Source organism: Leptodactylus fuscus, chromosome 2 (assembly GCF_031893055.1).
Source record: "Leptodactylus fuscus isolate aLepFus1 chromosome 2, aLepFus1.hap2, whole genome shotgun sequence".
In the NCBI taxonomy this organism is placed as follows: Eukaryota; Metazoa; Chordata; class Amphibia; order Anura; family Leptodactylidae; genus Leptodactylus; species Leptodactylus fuscus.
Window position 1 is genome coordinate 156,410,715 of NC_134266.1, and position 19,143 is coordinate 156,429,857.

General features: G+C 39.6%; 1 protein-coding gene across 1 annotated transcript in view; it reads left to right on the forward strand.

Annotated features, from left to right (window-relative positions):
- Nucleotides 1–12,587: 12,587 nt before the first annotated feature.
- P2RX1 (purinergic receptor P2X 1) overlaps nt 12,588–19,143 on the forward strand; it is a 42,009-nt gene continuing 35,453 nt past the window's right edge. The window contains exon 1 of the mRNA XM_075264905.1: nt 12,588–12,879. Within this exon, the coding sequence (XP_075121006.1) occupies nt 12,743–12,879 (137 nt within the window). The 5' untranslated portion in view covers nt 12,588–12,742. The remainder of the gene's footprint in view (nt 12,880–19,143) is intronic.

The following is a 19,143-nucleotide window of genomic DNA, read 5'->3' on the forward strand; positions in this document are numbered from 1 at the left end:
CACCCATGTCAATACCCCTAGGAGGTCTAATAAATGCAAAAAAAAAGTTAAAAAAAAAAGTTAAAAAAATATAAAAACAAATAAAAAGGATTAAAAATTCAAATCACCCCCTTTCCCTAGAACACATATAAAAGTAGTTAAAAACTGTGAAGCACATACATGTTAGGTATCCCCGCGTCCGAAATCGCCCACTCTACAAAGCTATACAAATATTTTTCCTGTTCGGTAAACGCCGTTGCGGGAAAAATGGTCAAAAGTTCCAAACCGCCGTTTTTTCACTGTTTTGATTCTGATAAAAATTTGAATAAAAAGTGATCAAAGCAATAACATTTCCCGAAAATGGTAGAACTAAAGAGTACACCCGACCCCGCAAAAAAGATGCCCTATACATTCCTGTACACGGACGTATAAAAAAGTTATGGCTGTCGGAATATGACGACTTTTCAAAAAAAAAATTTTTAACACAGTTATGGATTTTTTTAAGGGGTCAAAATGTAAATAAAACCATATAAATTTGGTATCCCCAGCATCGTAACGAAACACAGAATACAGGGGACATGTCATTTTGGATGCACAGTGAACGCTGTAAAACCAAAGCCCGTAAGAAAGTCGCAGAAATGCATTTTTTCGTCAAATCCACCCCATTCAGAATTTTTTCCCTGCTTCCCAGTACATTATATAGAATAAATAATGGTGGCATCATGAAGAAAAATTTGTCCCAGGAAAAATTAAGACCTCATATGACTCTGGGAGCGGAGAAATAAAAAAAGTTATGGGGTTTAGAAGGAGGGGAGTCAAAAACGAAAAACGAAAATCAAAAAATGCCATCGGCGGGAAAGGGTTAACTTCAAATACTTCTGTCCCAAAGTCACTATGTAAAGTTTCTCACAACACCGTATATATAGCAGCTCTAATACAAAGTAACTTCAACACAAAAGTCTCCCGTATTCTCTGAATTACAGCAAAAACAAGAATTACAGAAACAAGCAATAAAACAATGAAACCGCTGATACAGTAGGACAAAAGTTCAAAAATAAAAGACATAGACAACAGGGAGAGACGGAGAGACACAGGACTAGAGACAGGAAACAAGGAGGGAAGGGAGGGGGGATGGGAGGGATCAGAGACCACGGGTAGAACAGTACGTGTCTCAAGGTGCCCAAATGGATAGAAATTTCTCCACCGTATTATTCAGTGTGGCAGTGAGAAACTCCAGGCACTTAACATGGAGTCCTGGGTTCAAATCCTGCCAAGGGCAACATCTGCAAGGAGTTTGTATGTTCTCCCCGTGTTTGCGTGGGTTTCCTCCGGGTACTCCGGTTTCCTCCCACACAACAAAGACATACTGATAGGGAATGTAGATTGTGAGCCCTATATGGGACAGTGACTGACAATATCTGTAAAGCGCTGCGGAATATGATGGCGCTATATAAGTAAGCATAATAAATAAATAATAAATAATTAACATCTTTGATACGAGCCTGTAGGAAGGGGGCCGTAGATGGTTGGGTACTTTTCTGATGACGAGCTATAAAGGACTTAGTCGCAGTACAAATATATAAAAAAAATAGCAAGGAAGTGTTTTTGCAAATGCAAAGTTTAATGGGTAGTTTATTATTACATATGCAGGTTATGAAACTTTTTTTTTTTTTTTTTTAAACCAAACTCACTATTGAAATGAAGTATTCAGACCTTTACAATAATTGTTTCTGAATTCATTTAAGGATATTTGATGGATATGGCAGCCATTTTGCATCTGTTCTGTTCCATTTTTGATGACCAATTGTCACCCGTTTTGCATCAACTGTCAATGAAATAAATGAACTTGAGTTACAGTTAGGGCCAGAAATATTTGGACAGTGACACAAGTTTTGTTATTTTAGCTGTTTACTAAAACATGTTCAGAAATACAATTATATATATAATATGGGCTGAAAGTGCACACTCCCAGCTGCAATATGAGAGTTTCCACATCCAAATCGGAGAAAGGGTTTAGGAATCATAGCTCTGTAATGCATAGCCTCCTCTTTTTCAAGGGACCAAAAGTAATTGGACAATGGACTCTAAGGGCTGCAATTAACTCTGAAGGCGTCTCCCTCGTAAACCTGTAATCAATGAAGTAGTTAAAAGGTCTGGGGTTGATTCCAGGTGTGTGGTTTTGCATTTGGAAGCTGTTGCTGTGACCAGACAACATGCGCTCAAGGGAACTCTCAATTGAGGTGAAGCAGAACATCCTGAGGCTGAATAAAAAATAAAAAAATCCATCAGAGAGATAGCAGACATGCTTAGAGTAGCAAAATCAACAGTCGGGTACATTCTAAGAAAAAAGGAATTGACTGGTGAGCTTGGGAACTCAAAAAGGCCTGGGCGTCCACGGATAACAACAGTGGTGGATGATCGCCGCATACTTTCTTTGGTCAAGAAGAACCCGTTCACAACATCAACTGAAGTCCAGAACACTCTCAGTGAAGTAGGTGTATCTGTCTCTAAGTCAACAGTAAAGAGAAGACTCCATGAAAGTAAATACAAAGGGTTCACATCTAAATGCAAACCATTCATCAATTCCAAAAATAGACAGGCCAGAGTTAAATTTGCTGAAAAACACCTCAAGAAGCCAGCTCAGTTCTGGAAAAGTATTCTATGGACAGATGAGACAAAGATCAACCTGTACCAGAATGATGGGAAGAAAAAAGTTTGGAGAAGAAAGGGAACGGCACATGATCTAAGGCACACCACATCCTCTGTAAAACATGGTGGAGGCAACATGATGGCATGGGCATGCATGGCTTTCAATGGCACTGGGTCACTTGTGTTTATTGATGACATAACAGCAGACAAGAGTAGCCGGATGAATTCTGAAGTGTACCGGGATATACTTTCAGCCCAGATTCAGCCAAATGCTGCCAAGTTGATCGGACGGCGCTTCATAGTACAGATGGACAATGACCCCAAGCATACAGCCAAAGCTACCTAGGAGTTCATGAGTGCAAAGAAGTGGAACATTCTGCAATGGCCAAGTCAATCACCAGATCTTAAGCCAATTGAGCATGCATTTCACTTGCTCAAATCCAGACTTAAGGCAGAAAGACCCACAAACAAGCAAGACCTGAAGGCTGCGGCTGTAAAGGCCTGGCAAAGCATTAAGAAGGAGGAAACCCAGCGTTTGGTGATGTCCATGGGTTCCAGACTTAAGGCAGTGATTGCCTCCAAAGGATTCGCAACAAAATATTGAAAAAAAAAATATTTTGTTTGGGTTATGTTTATTTGTCCAATTACTTTTGAGCTCCTAAAATGTGGAGTGTTTGTAAAGAAATGTGTACAATTCCTACATTTTCTATCAGATATTTTTGTTCAACCCTTCAAATTAAACGTTACAATCTGCACTTGAATTCTGTTGTAGAGGTTTCATTTCAAAACCAATGTGGTGGGATGCAGAGCCCAACTCGCGAAAATTGTGTCACTGTCCAAATATTTCTGGCCCTAACTGTATGGTGTTGTGGTATTTATGCTGTTTAGTTATTGTTTTCAATCACTCCCTTAAAATAATATGTCATTTTCCATCAATACATTCCTAAAAGGGCACTTAGCATTGTTTAAATAGAACTGTTAAGGTTTTATTGCAAAATGTGGTATATTTAGTCTTAAACATAAATACAAGAACTTTCTATGGTCCAGCCCTTGTCAGAAACTCAGTCATGACTTCCTTATGGTGACCGGATTATCAGGCAGGGTCTGTAACAAGATAATCTGTCCACAATAGGAAAACCATGACTGGGTTTCTGAAAAGTGCCAAACCATAAAAATTTCCTGCATTGATGTAATACCCATTGGCAAGCTATCAAGATAATAGATTGTCACTACTAAGATGATAAGAGAAAATCTATAAAATTCACCAAAATCTTTAAATATTTATATTTTCAAAAATGTTAAACTTTTAGTTGTCCACAACTTGAAATATGGCTATGTTCATGGGAAAACCCCTTTAAGTTACCTGTATCGTGCACACATCTAATCGTCCTAACAAGTAATACGCACATTGTCAATGTCAAGGTTCTCTTGAACAAATAGAAGACTCATCATTGGCGTAGTATACCAGCTCTCTTCTCTCAATATTTCTAGATGTAAGCGATAAAATCCCTATAAACTATGGGAACGCAGTAGCACCACACCTCAAAGAATAACCTATAAAAGTTAATCATAAATCATCTTAAATGTTACTTATGTGTGAGTGTTATAAAGTTAAAATCCATTAGGTAATGCAGGTAACATAGAAAGAGAAAAATATCCCTTGTGATACAGTTACAAAGATAAAAGTATTTTAGATATTTCAACAATAAAGCAACAAAACTATTTTAAGAGTGCTTATATATTCCAGATAGCTGATGCTTCTTCAGCTGACAGCTATTCCTCCTGACACGGTCATAAGCATGTATACCTGGCCAAGCATATCTGTTTGTCAATGGGGAGCATAAAGTAAGTTACTGCAAGTCTCTCCTGGCAATATCTTATCTTAAACAGTAACATAAAAAATTGTGCGTAGTAAGATTCAAAAGGTCTGACCCTTCTTTTCCCTGTTATCTGCCAGATATAAAGCAGAAACAATAGCATAACAGGTTGTGTGAAAATCTTGAAATACTCTTATTCCTTCAACAATATAACAGCATTTCAGCTCCTAAAAGCTATGTCAAGCATAAGTAAATGTGACCTGAGGAGTATGTAGAGATAAAACATCAATGCCACAACACATCACACAGACATCATATAACAAGAGCATTTAAAGGGATTCAATCATAAAAAGCAATTTTTTGTCCCTAACACGTAGGAATAGCCTTAAGAAAGGCTATGTTCTCCGTGCCGCTGTTCGGTAGAAATCCCGTTTTTCTTCTGTATGCAAATAAGTTTTCTCACAGCACTGGGGACGTCCTAAATGCTGCGAGGGAAATCTCCAGCACCGCCTCTATCTTCGCCTGGAATGGCTTCTCCCTGCATCTTCTTCCAGTGCTGGCTTCTAACTTCTGGGCATGCGCAGTTAGCTCTGCCAACGGGCCTCGGGCAGAGCCGACTGTGCATGCCCGACACCATTTTCTTGTGACCGCTTACCCCAGCTTACTGTGTGAGCAGCCACAAGAAAATGGCTCAAAAATTAAGTTCAAGGGTAAAAGGGATGAGGGAAAAACAGCCCTCTATGTTGTGAAAGAAATATATATATATATATATATATATATATATATATATATATATATATACTTTTTCTGCAGTTTGAAAGTGAACCTATTGGGACATATGCTGCAATATATATATATATATATATATATATATATATATATATATATATATATATGTTGCAGCATATGTCCCAATAGGTTCACTTTCAAACTGCAGAAAAAGTCATGTAATAGTCCCGGTATTCCAAAGTGCAAAAATATTTGAACACTCACTTGTTCCATACGAAGAGGAAAGAAGCGCACGGAAACTCCTCTGTTCCTCCGGCCCGGAACGTGATCACACAAATGAAATCCAAATGAGCATGGAGTCCAGTGATATCCTCTTTTCTTTAAAATTTTCTTTTTATTAAATCATGCTTAAAATTGTAGACATGCAGATAATATATGCAGGTAGTACATGGACAACTGGATATATGCGGCTAAATGACAGACCTGATTGACAAGCTGACGCGTTTCGAAACTATTGTTTCTTAGTCATAGCTCTCTCATGTTAGGGAGAAAAAATAGCTTTTTATTGATTGAATCCCTTGAGTCCATGCAGCATACAAGTAAACTAGCTATCACCATTTATTACATCATCACTGCATCAGAGGTGGGTTTACTACATATGCATAGCAGTATACCTTTTATCCTATACCTAAGGATAACAGTACTTCAACACCAGTAGCTATATACATGGCAGTGATGACGGTATGAATTACTTCAGTAATACTCCTCTGTCTGTTGGTGTAATAAAACCTAATTTAAAGAGGACCTTTCATGTCTTCGGGCACATGTGTTTTGATATACCGCTAGAAAGCCAACAGTGTGCTGAATTCTTTTCAGACCCCGGAGTATAATGATCGGAGACCGAGGTAAGATGCAAACATGAAAAACACCGTTACTTACTTCTCCTGGGCTCCGGCGCACTCCCCACTGATGTCGGCCATCTTAATGATGTACAGAACATCACGGGAGCCAGCCCTGCATCGCAACGCATAAGAGTTACTTCAGCAGGTAATGGCCTATTAAAAAAAAAAAAGAAAACATTAGGGCCCAGTGGGTCCCTAATGTCCCAGGCCCTGTGACAGCCTCTACCGCTGCTACTGTGCTTTTTACCACTGGCTCTCTGTGTATTATAAGCAAAGCAATGTCAAGACATGGCCAATGATGGAGGGTCACATAACGTACATCGTCCATTAGTAAAAAAGTGACATTAGTAAAAAACTGACACCTAAAAAAAAGCCCCAGCTTTTGTGACTTTTATGACAAAATGGATAATGAAATATATTGCAAAAGGGACAATCTATACCCTGACACCTGTTCCGCCATTGTGTAGTATAATACTTTTCTCAGGTCATTTTGCACCAGGGTTCTCTTTGAGTAGAACATCCCTTATGCAGACCAGATTCTTTGTGACAGATTTTTATTTCCAGCATATTCTGTAATATTCATATCAGCCATCTGAAAGGACTGCAGTCCTAAAAGTCTAGTTTTTTCCACTGTACGCAAATGGGTTTTTATAATAGGTTAACTGAAAGATGGTGAAAGACTATAAGCATACCACAATATAATAGAATAATAAGTGTTTAATAAATGAATAGAGATACCGTATACAAATGTTGAAATAGTTCACGGGATATTATGTACTAATGTATACCTATATTATTCAAATACTCCAAAGGTTCCTGGGCATTCTATGATCCCAACTGAAGCCAACAAACACAAGCATAGAGTTTTATAGTATCTTTGGTGAGGGGCTTTCCTGGAAGGTCTGTGTGTCTGGCCATAAAATGCACATTTATGGGAGGATGAGGAAATTGAAGGAATGTTTAGAAACTAAACAGGAACAGAAATTATTCTATAGATGGAACGTAAGCAATACATACAGACTGATCAATATGATACCCTGTCATAGCACATCAATAAGATATTCCGATTTTATGGGAAAACATAAATATGATATCCACTTGCAGCAATCCGTTTGATAACAGCTGATTAAAATGCGTTATAATAACTCTTTAAGGCCGGGGCCCCACGTGGTGTAAACGCTGCAGAAACACAGTAGAAAAAAAGGAGGTGTTTTACAGTCAGTGTAGTGGATTGAATTTTAGCAAATCCTATCCCTATCCCCACAGTGTGGTGAAATACACGCAGCGGACATGCTGCGATTTCCAAAACCATTATGGTTTTGGAAATCCCAGCATGTCAATTATATTTACGGAAACACCGGCAGTTTCCCTATATGTATAACTGAAGTAGAAAGTCCGCAGAAGAAACTTCTGCAAACTTTCTGTGAAAAGTGCTACAGTAAAAAATGTGATGCGTTGTGGCTTTTCTTGCAGCGATTTTTTATTTTATTTGCTGCGGCACGCTACATGGGTCATTAGCTTAACCCTTATCCTACACTGGACTTATCCAAAAGATAGGTAATTACTAGAGAGGAGCCAAGTACTATTCGCAACTGCTGTTTCGAATAGCACTCTCCCATAGGAATGAATGGAAGTGGCCGGACGCCGACACAGGCTGCGTGACGTTTTGAATAGTACTCGCTCATCTTTAGTAATTACTGATCCCTGATGGAACCATCTCTAGGATGGCCATGATCAGTAGAATGCGGATCATTAGACACTGATATATGTGGCCAATCTAGTGAAACCCCTATTTTCTTATTGGGGGGGGGGGAACCCAGTGGTAGGACTCCTAGCATCCAGATATTTATTAGTTATAATTTGGATAACTGATAACTGCCCATGTTGGGGCAACCTCTTTCTGAAAATGCAGGATGACTTTTCAGAATAGGTTGCGATGTATGTGTACATGGGGAATAACATTAATAATGTTTTCCCAGAGCCCGACTCAGAAGGGTGTGGAGACTAGATTGCTATGATGTCTCCCACGTTCACTGTACAGAGAAAAGGTGATCCTACTCTTTTAGTTCTTCATCTCACACACAGCAGCAGTATTGGAGACATTATGGAGAAGCAATGAAATAGAGGAGTTCAGCACTGTGGTGAACAAAATTCACTAGAAGCTGCAGCCATGAATGTGTCTTTCTCTCTGCTTAATAGACTTCTATGGCCACAGCTACAATATGACTAGGTATGAAATATTTAGGAGGATATCCTCACTCCTTGGGGAGAGACCACCATATAGGTGTGTGGAGACTTATTAAGTCTTTAGCACTCCACTTTGCAAGGGACCATGGGAATGTGCAAGCCTGTCTTCCCTGATGTAATTAGGAAGACAGAATCTCAGTGAAATAACCCAATAAAGGCTGCTCTCTTTAACATCATGCTTGACCTTCCAAGAGGCCTTTGTTTTGCAATGATGCTGGGATTATTACTAGGTATAGTCTCTCAACCGAAGATGGCCGTTTCGATGTTATTGCATCTCGTCAGCCCGGTGTAGAGAAGACTAACCTGGTAGAGGTGAGAGGCTTTGACGGGGTTAGGGGGATATCGTCACTCCTTGGAAATGGCCACTTGGAAGGTCAAGCATGATGTTAAAGGGAGCAGCCTTTATTGGGCTATTTCACTGAGATTCTGTCTTCCTAATTACATCAAGGAAGACAGGCTTGCACAGTCCAGTGAGCGCCCTCTATTGGTTTGCAACACTGAGGCACCTGACTTCCTAATTACATCATGGAAGACAGATTTGCATATTCCCATAGGTATGAAATAGTTAAGCATGGGAGCTCTTTAATAAATTTTCATTTCCTTATTAGTTTCAGCTTCTAATGACACCATGCATTGTTATGGCAATGAAATTTCAATAAGAAGGATGTGAAAAGAAAAGATTACAGGAGACTTCCTTGTATATTATTCCACACTAATCGGAATTTCTACTAATCTGCATGGTGAAGTCTTAGAAATGAAACCCAATCCCATAGTGGTTGGACTTGTATCACTACTATGAATGAGAAAGTTAAGGAAGTAAATACTTACCTTTACAAAGCCTCGGGGTCTTATGAAGCAGATGGTGCCCAGATGTTTTAACATTTTGATATTGATTTTATTCATGTTGCTATGATTTTCTGTTTCATATATCTGTCATCTTGTTTCACTTGGGGTAATAATATATGGCTGTTTGGTTATATCCCTGCTAACTTTGGTTGCAGTTTGATAGTGGACATCTTAACTACCACGACCAGGGCTGACCTTAGGTAGGATGAGGCCTTGTGCCTCCTATCCATTGTAAGGATTGTGGAATACATATACCCACATATGTTGGTCTATTAGGGGTCTTAAAGGGTATTTTTCTCCCCATAGGTCATCAGTATGAAAAATCGATCTGGAGCAGAAAAACCCCTCTAAGGTCTAGGAAAAAAAATTTCTTACCAAATTAGTATGGTTCAACTAATGGAACTATGGAAACAGGTATGTTAGTCTATGATGTCCCATGTTATTTTTCTCTAATACGGCATCTAAACCTTTTTTTTTTTTTTTAAAGTTGTCAGCTAAGACTGCTATGACCAACTCCTGGGGTAGGCAATTCCACAGACTGACAGTCCTAACAGGGAAGAAGCCTTCTGAGAGTCATAACTTTTTCATTTTTTCATTGACCTAGCCACATAGGGGCTTGTGTTTTGTGAGATGAATTGGAGTATTTACCATTTTGGAGTACACATATTTTATTGATAATTTTGTATTATAAGGAAAGGGTAAAAAAAAAAGGTAAGTCTGCCTTTGTTTTTCTGTGTGGTTAAGCCATGGATTGTGAACTGGAAAATAAAAACCACATACTGTGCCCCAATTTAAAAGGTTTCCACACTGTTGCTCTGATTCAAATTAAAACGTCTGTAGGGTGTCACTGTGCCAACTGATGAAAATGGCTATGTAATGCCCCCGATTTAGGAAGATACCACCACTGTGCCCTTTAATTAACAAAATGCGTATGTCCTCCATGTGCAATCTGATTAAAATAATGTAGCTAATGTGCTTCCTGATAAAATAAAATGCCTCTACTACGCTTTGTGAATAAACTTATATCTTGCAAGGTAACTCCTGGTTAAAGGGGTTATCCAGCTTCCAAAACTTATCTGCAAGTACATCCACAGCAGTGCTAAATTCCCACTGTTTCCCTGTGCACCTATTTCCTTGCTTTATTTTACTTGAGACTCCTTGAATCACTGTTATTCATAGGCAGTAAATATGTGAAGTAACTACAGTTCCCATGATGCATCAGCCAGCTCTCACTCCCTGTGTTTGATGCTCACTAATGGGAATGAGCTTGCAAATGAAACATCATGGCATCATGTGACCTCAGATGTGGGAGGGATTTATTACTTGTGAGAAGGGAGGGGTACACAGAGAGTGAGAGCAGGCAGATGCATCATGGATAATGTAATTTGTTGTCAGATTCTCTGAATGTAAATAACAGGGATACAAGGAGTCTCAAGAAAAATAAAGCCAAGTAAAGGCTGCACAAGGGAACAGTGAGTATTTAGCACTGCAATGGATATGTTTGCAGATAATTTTGGAAAGCTGAATAACCCCTCTTAAATAACTCTCACAAGTCCCTGATTACAAAAACTGCGCCCACTGCGCCTCTGTAATAAATCTATCCATCACACTTTGCACCCCTCTATCAGCTCAGTTAACAATACTGATAGCTTGGTGACATCTTAGTGTTTCCTGCACCACAAACAAGGTGCTGAATGTTGGTGCAAGGAACCAAGTCATGTTTCAGTGCACCTAGTAACACCAGTGCTGCATTTATACTCTGGACTGTAGGGACACAGACACAATGGAATTAAGAGAAGGCAGATGTACTTGCAGGGACCTCCGTTACAGTCTGGCACCCTGAGTGACCACAAGAGACGCACATTGCTAAAGCCGCCCATGATCACAATAGCATGGAACTTTGATAACATTTAAGTTGGATGTCACAAGTTTTGATGTTTGTTTTTGTTTCTGTAGAAAGTGAAATTAATATTTTATTTTATTTTAGAGATTTGCAAATTGCAACAAGGTTGTTGACGGCAACTTATATTAGCAACAAGACGAGACAATCTTACAATGGTTTCACACAGTGTTCATGTCTTATCTTCTCCAAAAAAAGCTGCGGCCAACTTTTTTTGGCCAACTGAAAGCAAATAATAAAATGCAATTCAAACAATACTCTTTTTCTGGCATTTTCTTACTGACATCTCCATAGGATATGAAAAAGGCAAATAAGTTACACATGTCTATTTATTTATTTATTTATTTATTTATTTTAAAAAGTCCACAAATATATATATATATATATATATATATATATATATATATATATATATATATATATATATACCGGTATTTAGGCAAAACAATCTGCAAAAATACTACATGTTAAGGAAGAATTGTGTGAGGTCTAACCTCTGTACCCCCTAGAACAGAATCCCCTGTCCCACATTTGCAGATGAAAGCGATCATTAAATGTCGGGGCTCTTTACATTATTTTCTGCATAAAGTGCAGAAACAAGAATGAACAGCACACCAGGGTTTGGATCCACATAGACCATAATAAGTATTCACTTTCATATGCATATTTATTCCCTTGAATTACAGTGCCTATTCACCTCATGAGATATATGATCATAATAAAATCTTTTTTAGTTAGAACATGCATAAACTAAACCCTGATACTGTTACGGTTCCCTCGTGTACATTGTATAAAGTACTGTAGAATAACATACGAGAGATCTAATTTATTAGTGACCTTACACTCATTCACATCAAAAGCCATAAAAAAACTTAGATTTTTCTAATATTCTATAACTCAAATGATTTATTATAATATTTAGGTTTAGTTTCATTTTATTATTTTTTATGACTTATTATGGTTCATAACTTTAGCAATTAACTGAATTACAAATAACAATTAATTGGAATCCTAACACATCTAAAAATGAGTGTGGTTGTGGCAGAACATTGTTCTATGTCACTGCATATGTCACTTCTGTCTGGTGAAATAAGAGTAATGGACAGGGGAAAATCTAATTTATCAGATCCTTAGATCTTAGCAGAGATCAGGAGATTCCATTGACACAGGTTATGCATCAAAAACAGAAAGATCTGCCATTATAAGTCCACTGACTGTGACCAGTTTGCAGTTTCTAACAGTTCTTTGTAAGATCTTCAGCAGTTATCACTCTTAGTACATGTTTGATAAAAAGTTTTTCTTCACACTTATCTAAGGCTGACAAACAAGACACTAGCTTTATCATTCTGTCCTAACTTGCCTGTATATGATGTGTGACCCTACTGTTAGTAAATTCCTCTGCACAGCCAAGTACAGCTGAGTTGCATGTGTGAAGTGTAGTAGAGCTCACAGCCCTCCCACAGCCACCCTCTGTGCAGGATCCACATCATACACATATAGGTCCTCTGCTCTGTCCAGGAATCCCAGCACATCCAGACCTTCTTCAGAAGAACACAAGAACACTTACACAAACTGTGCCTCTAGAGCAAACAAGGATTTAGCAAGATACTAAGGAACTCCACCCTTCACTGTGAGGAGCTGCTCTAAGCTGTTCTCAGAGCACTGAACTCAGGATGGGACGCAAGTTTAAGAAAGAGATCTCTGACTTCTTCTTTGAATATGACACCCCAAGGATGGTCCTGGTCCGGGACAAGAAAGTCGGGCTGACCTTCAGACTCATCCAGTTTGGAGTCCTGTGCTACATTGTGGGGTAAGGGATTGACTATGAGCATATAAGTGACAGGAACATGCATTGTACATACAGTATTCATACATTGCCCATGCTATATGTCATATATATATATATGTTATCTTCGGAATTAGTTTTGGGATTTCAATAAAAGTTATAAAATGGTAAATGTTATTTGATGAGTATGAAGCGACTGCTATTAATATATGGGATATATGCATGATATACTGTACTATTATAGTTATACTCTGTACAATACTTCTGAATTTCCGGGTTTTTTTCCATAACTCTATATATTTACGCTCTTGCACTGGCACTTTTGTATCTGTTCCTTCGTGTTAATGTAGTGCTTATTGTACATATACAATCTGCATGTGCCTGCAGATACTAAGTAGTGACCTCTATGTATCTTACTTATCCACTGTATATGCCATATAATGTCTAAGGACCCCTGACATTATGTATTCAACCCTAAAGTAAACAGAATTATTATTCAGCAAATATAACTTGTTACATATGACCAAATTCTTACTTTTATTTCATATTATAGTGTCAGACCTAGTGTTGTCCCTCTGGTGCCCCACATATCCATGATTATTAATAATAGATATTAAGGGTAAAGGTGCTCTCCCACCTACCTTTGATGAAATAGCAATGTGGCGAGATCATACATCATAACCCTAAATATGCAGGAAGCATCAGGACAAGTGGAGAAGAAAGAGCTGCAATGAGACCGGTCACAGATCACAATTATTAGAAGAGGAATAAGCTCAATACTATATCAGCTGAAAGTTTACTAATGTGACTTTCTTGTAAGTGACATTGCAGGAATAGTAATGAAAAGTGGGTTTGTAGTTATTGCTATTATCAATAATATATTGTTATATGAATTATACGTACAAATATAAGGCATTGTTAATATAAAGGAAGAAGACATTGGGTATTGTGAAACAGCAACGAATGCAGGAAGCTGTCAGCCATCTGCTTTCCCTGATAGGAATACATCCTTATACCCTTTGTGACTTAGCTTGATGGTGGTCAGTTAGTAAATCTAGTATAAAGCTATATTAACACGGATGACTTTCACAGCCATGTCATAGCTGTTCTTTTATTATTGCTTGTCATCCGGCTGCATGAAAATCAGTTCATATACATTCGGCTATTCACATGACTGATTTTGTGTTTTTTGACGTTCCATTAAACTGGAACATCAACAAATAGGACATATTCTATTTTTGACTGTTTTCATGGATCCCTCAACAAATATACCTCAGATGTAAAACAACCAAGAAATGTGTCCCTTTTTCATGATTGTTTTCCCTATTGGTGATATTAATGTAGCCTCACAGTCATAGTATCTGTGTGTGTAATATATATATATATATATATATATATATATATATATATATATATATACCTGTGTGTGTAAACATTACGTAAAAACCATATATACAGTGTTTGAGCTCTGTATGCTTGTGGGGGTTGTAGACAGAAAACTTCCTGTAAGTAACCTTATTAAGATAACTGATAAGAGCTTCTATGCAGTTGCGTAGACATACAGTACATTGTGAAATACTTTAAATTCCTTCATCTGATGAATTCCTTCTTACGTCTCAGTCCTATCAAAATCCCTTTCTTGGAAAGCGCCTGTGTAAGATCAGACGTAATGATCTGCATCAAATACCATAAAAACATGTAAAGGAAGGCTAAACTTACAGAAGACAACAAACCAATGGTGGTCAGAAAAGTCATGCAACCAGCATGCGATTGTCATATCTATCAGAATGATCCTTGTTGCTGATGGTTTAGATGCTTATTTGAGGACAGGGGACACCACAGGCTTTTCACTATCCTAAAAAAAATGGAGTATTGCAGTTTTCATTGGCTTTTAGAACAATCACAATAAGTTGAAATTTCCTGTATAGACACATCTGTTCACTGATTAGATAAGGATAGATAGCTACACTATATATATATATACTGTATATTACACAGGGGGTTAGTGGTTAGCACTGTAGCCTTACAGCACTGGAGACCTGGGTTCAAATCCAGCCATGGACATCCTCTGCAATGAGTTTGCATAATCTCTTTGTGTTTACATGGGTTTCCCTGGGTACTCTGGTTTCTTCCCAAACATTAAAGACATCCCGGAAATTAGATTGTGAGCCCTATATGGCATACATAAATTCTATCGTGATCTAAGCTTAGTTTAGCACAACCATCGCTATAAACAGGCCTAAATGTTGTGTTCAGTTGTATGCAGGTTTTTGGCTGGTGCTGTTGACTGTTTCAGATATGGGCATTTTATCTGAGATCTGCTGATTTGTAGAAGTACTTTCTGTGTTTGTTCCTACACACAGTAGATGCCTGAATACTGATATGCTGATATAGACAATTCACATGATTAAATAAGCACTTCCACAATTATTTTTTGCTACCCCTCCATCCTACTCACTCTTTCTATATAAGTGCTTTAGTCTGAGTGTGAACCTTACACTTAACTTTTTTTGTGCAGATATCGGGTTCCTGATGCCCCTCATGACCTCCACAAGTGCCTTTCAGTCAGTTGGAAGTCAGGACTCTCAATGGATTCTTATGTATTGAGCTTCTTACAAGAATGCATTGAGAGTCCCGTTAAGTTCAATGACTTTGTGAGCGCACTTATGGACCCATTATCTACATAGTAAATTGAATTGTAAGTTTTTACTAACATCATGGCATTAAACCAACTTTTTAGAAATAGGGCAGTGAATAAAATGGGGAGAGTGCTTCTTTAAGCCACATCTGAGCTTGTTATACAATGATGTTGATTTTTACAAGTTTATTCTTGTGTAATAGTTTACTCTTCATATTATGAGCATGCATTTTGATGTATCTTATATTTACAATTAATTGAATTGATTTATTTAAGTCAAACATTTCCAAACCATCATTTAGTTTATTTGTAAGTAAAGTACCAATGATGATGTTACACTGAAACAGATTGCTACCATCTGCGTACTACTAAGAATTATCATGTCGTTCTGGTTTTATCTCCTTTGTATCAAGGCAATGTGGAAGTTGTGTGTTTTCCGGCTATAAAAAATCTTGTTCCTGTATTGGCAACTGTTTATTATTGCGCTTTAGCTTTGGTAATGACCAAGCATGACATTTCCCTTATACACTTGCTTCTATCATTAAAAGGCTGAACACTTCAAAACTGCAAATTATTAGAGATGAGCGAACACTAAAATGTTCGAGGTTCGAAATTCGATTCGAACAGCCGCTCACTGTTCGAGTGTTCGAATGGGTTTCGAACCCCATTATAGTCTATGGGGAACATAAACTTGTTAAGGGGGAAACCCAAATTCGTGTCTGGAGGGTCACCAAGTCCACTATGACACCCCAGGAAATGATACCAACACCCTGGAATGACACTGGGACAGCAGGGGAAGCATGTCTGGGGGCATAAAAGTCACTTTATTTCATGGAAATCCCTGTCAGTTTGCGATTTTCGCAAGCTAACTTTTCCCCATAGAAATGCATTGGCCAGTGCTGATTGGCCAGAGTACGGAACTCGACCAATCAGCGCTAGCTCTGCTGGAGGAGGCGGAGTCTAAGATCGCTCCACACCAGTCTCCATTCAGGTCCGACCTTAGACTCCGCCTCCTCCAGCAGAGCCAGCGCTGATTGGCCGAATTCCGTACTCTGGCCAATCAGCGCTGGCCAATGCATTCTATTAGCCCGATGAAGTAGAGCTGAATGTGTGTGCTAAGCACACACCTTCAGCACTGCTTCATCACGCCAATACAATGCATTAGCCAGTGCTGATTGGCCAGAGTACGAAATTCGGCCAATCAGCGCTGGCCAATGCATTCTATTAGCCCGATGAAGTAGAGCTGAATGTGTGTGCTAAGCACACACATTCAGCACTGCTTCATCACGCCAATACAATGCATTAGCCAGTGCTGATTGGCCAGAGTACGGAATTCGGCCAATCAGCGCTGGCTCTGCTGGAGGAGGCGGAGTCTAAGGTCGGACCTGAATGGAGACTGGTGTGGAGCGATCTTAGACTCCGCCTCCTCCAGCAGAGCCAGCGCTGATTGGCCGAATTCCGTACTCTGGCCAATCAGCGCTGGCCAATGCATTCTATTAGCCCGATGAAGTAGAGCTGAATGTGTGTGCTAAGCACACACATTCAGCACTGCTTCATCACGCCAATACAATGCATTAGCCAGTGCTGATTGGCCAGAGTACGGAATTCGGCCAATCAGCGCTGGCTCTGCTGGAGGAGGCGGAGTCTAAGGTCGGACCTGAATGGAGATTGGTGTGGAGCGATCTTAGACTCCGCCTCCTCCAGCAGAGCCAGCGCTGATTGGCCGAATTCCGTACTCTGGCCAATCAGCACTGGCTAATGCATTGTATTGGCGTGATGAAGCAGTGCTGAATGTGTGTGCTTAGCACACACATTCAGCTCTACTTCATCGGGCTAATAGAATGCATTGGCCAGCGCTGATTGGCCGAATTCCGTACTCTGACCAATCAGCACTGGCTAATGCATTGTATTGGCGTGATGAAGCAGTGCTGAATGTGTGTGCTTAGCACACACATTCAGCTCTACTTCATCGGGCTAATAGAATGCATTGGCCAATCAGCGCTGGCCAATGCATTCTATTAGCGTGAACTGAGTTTGCACAGGGGTTCTAGTGCACCCTCGGCTCTGCTACATCAGATTGCTACATCTGATGTAGCAGTGCCGAGTGTGCATCAGATGTGTAGTTGAGCAAAACTGACTCAGCACTGCTAAGTCTCTGCATTCGCATAGGAATGCATTGGCCAGCCTTCGGCCAATCAGCGCTGGCTCTGCCGGAGGAGGCGGAGTCTAAGGTCGGACCTGAATGGAGACTGGTGTGGAGCGATCTTAGACTCCGCCTCCTCCAGCAGAGCCAGCGCTGATTGGTCGAGTTCCGTACTCTGGCCAATCAGCGCTGGCCAATGCATTCTATTAGCCCGATGAAGTAGAGCTGAATGTGTGTGCTTAGCACACACATTCAGCTCTACTTCATCAGGCTAATAGAATACATTGGCCAGCGCTGATTGGCCGAATTCCGTACTCTGGCCAATCAGTGCTGGCCAATGCATTCTATTAGCTTGATGAAGCAGAGTGTGCACAAGGGTTCAAGCGCACCCTCGGCTCTGATGTAGCAGAGCTGAGGGTGCACAAGGGTTCAAGTGCACCCTCGGCTCTCCTACATCAGAGCCGAGGGTGCGCTTGAACCCTTGTGCAGCCTCGGCTCTGTTACATCAGAGCCGAGGGTGCGCTTGAACCCTTGTGCACACTCTGCTTCATCAAGCTAATAGAATGCATTGGCCAGCACTGATTGGCCAGAGTACGGAATTCGGCCAATCAGCGCTGGCCAATGCATCCCTATGGGAAAAAGTTTATCTCACAAAAATCACAATTACACACCCGATAGAGCCCCAAAAAGTTATTTTTAATAACATTCCCCCCTAAATAAAGGTTATCCCTAGCTATCCCTGCCTGTACAGCTATCCCTGTCTCATAGTCACAAAGTTCACATTCTCATATGACCCGGATTTGAAATCCACTATTCGTCTAAAATGGAGGTCACCTGATTTCGGCAGCCAATGACTTTTTCCAATTTTTTTCAATGCCCCCGGTGTCGTAGTTCCTGTCCCACCTCCCCTGCGCTGTTATTGGTGCAAAAAAGGCGCCAGGGAAGGTGGGAGGGGAATCGAATTTTGGCGCACTTTACCACGCGGTGTTCGATTCGATTCGAACATGGCGAACACCCTGATATCCGATCGAACATGTGTTCGATAGAACACTGTTCGCTCATCTCTACAAATTATTAGATGATTTCTTTTTTTTTGAGATTTTAAATAAAAACTAAACAGAACAATAACTGAAAGTAATTAATAGATAACTTGCCAACAGTGTTCATCAGTATCCCGGGTTTTCTGCATGTTCCAGAAGTAAAAAGTTCTGTAGAAATCCTGCAGAGAAAAGAAGTTGCTGATAGACAGGGCAGAATAATGTTTCCTTCTACTATGGAAAATAAGAGCCAGTTGTCTTACAGCCAGACAAAGGATAGTGAGAAAGAGGGTGGAAATAGATAATCTCCTGATATGCATGCAAATCTTTATGCAGTTCTCATTTTTAATATACAAAGATTAAAGAGGAGGATGTAAAGGTTAAAAATTGGATTTTTTAAATAGTTCACTTAAGTTAAATTTAAAGAGGACCTTTCATATCCTTGGGCACATGTGGTTTAATATACCGCT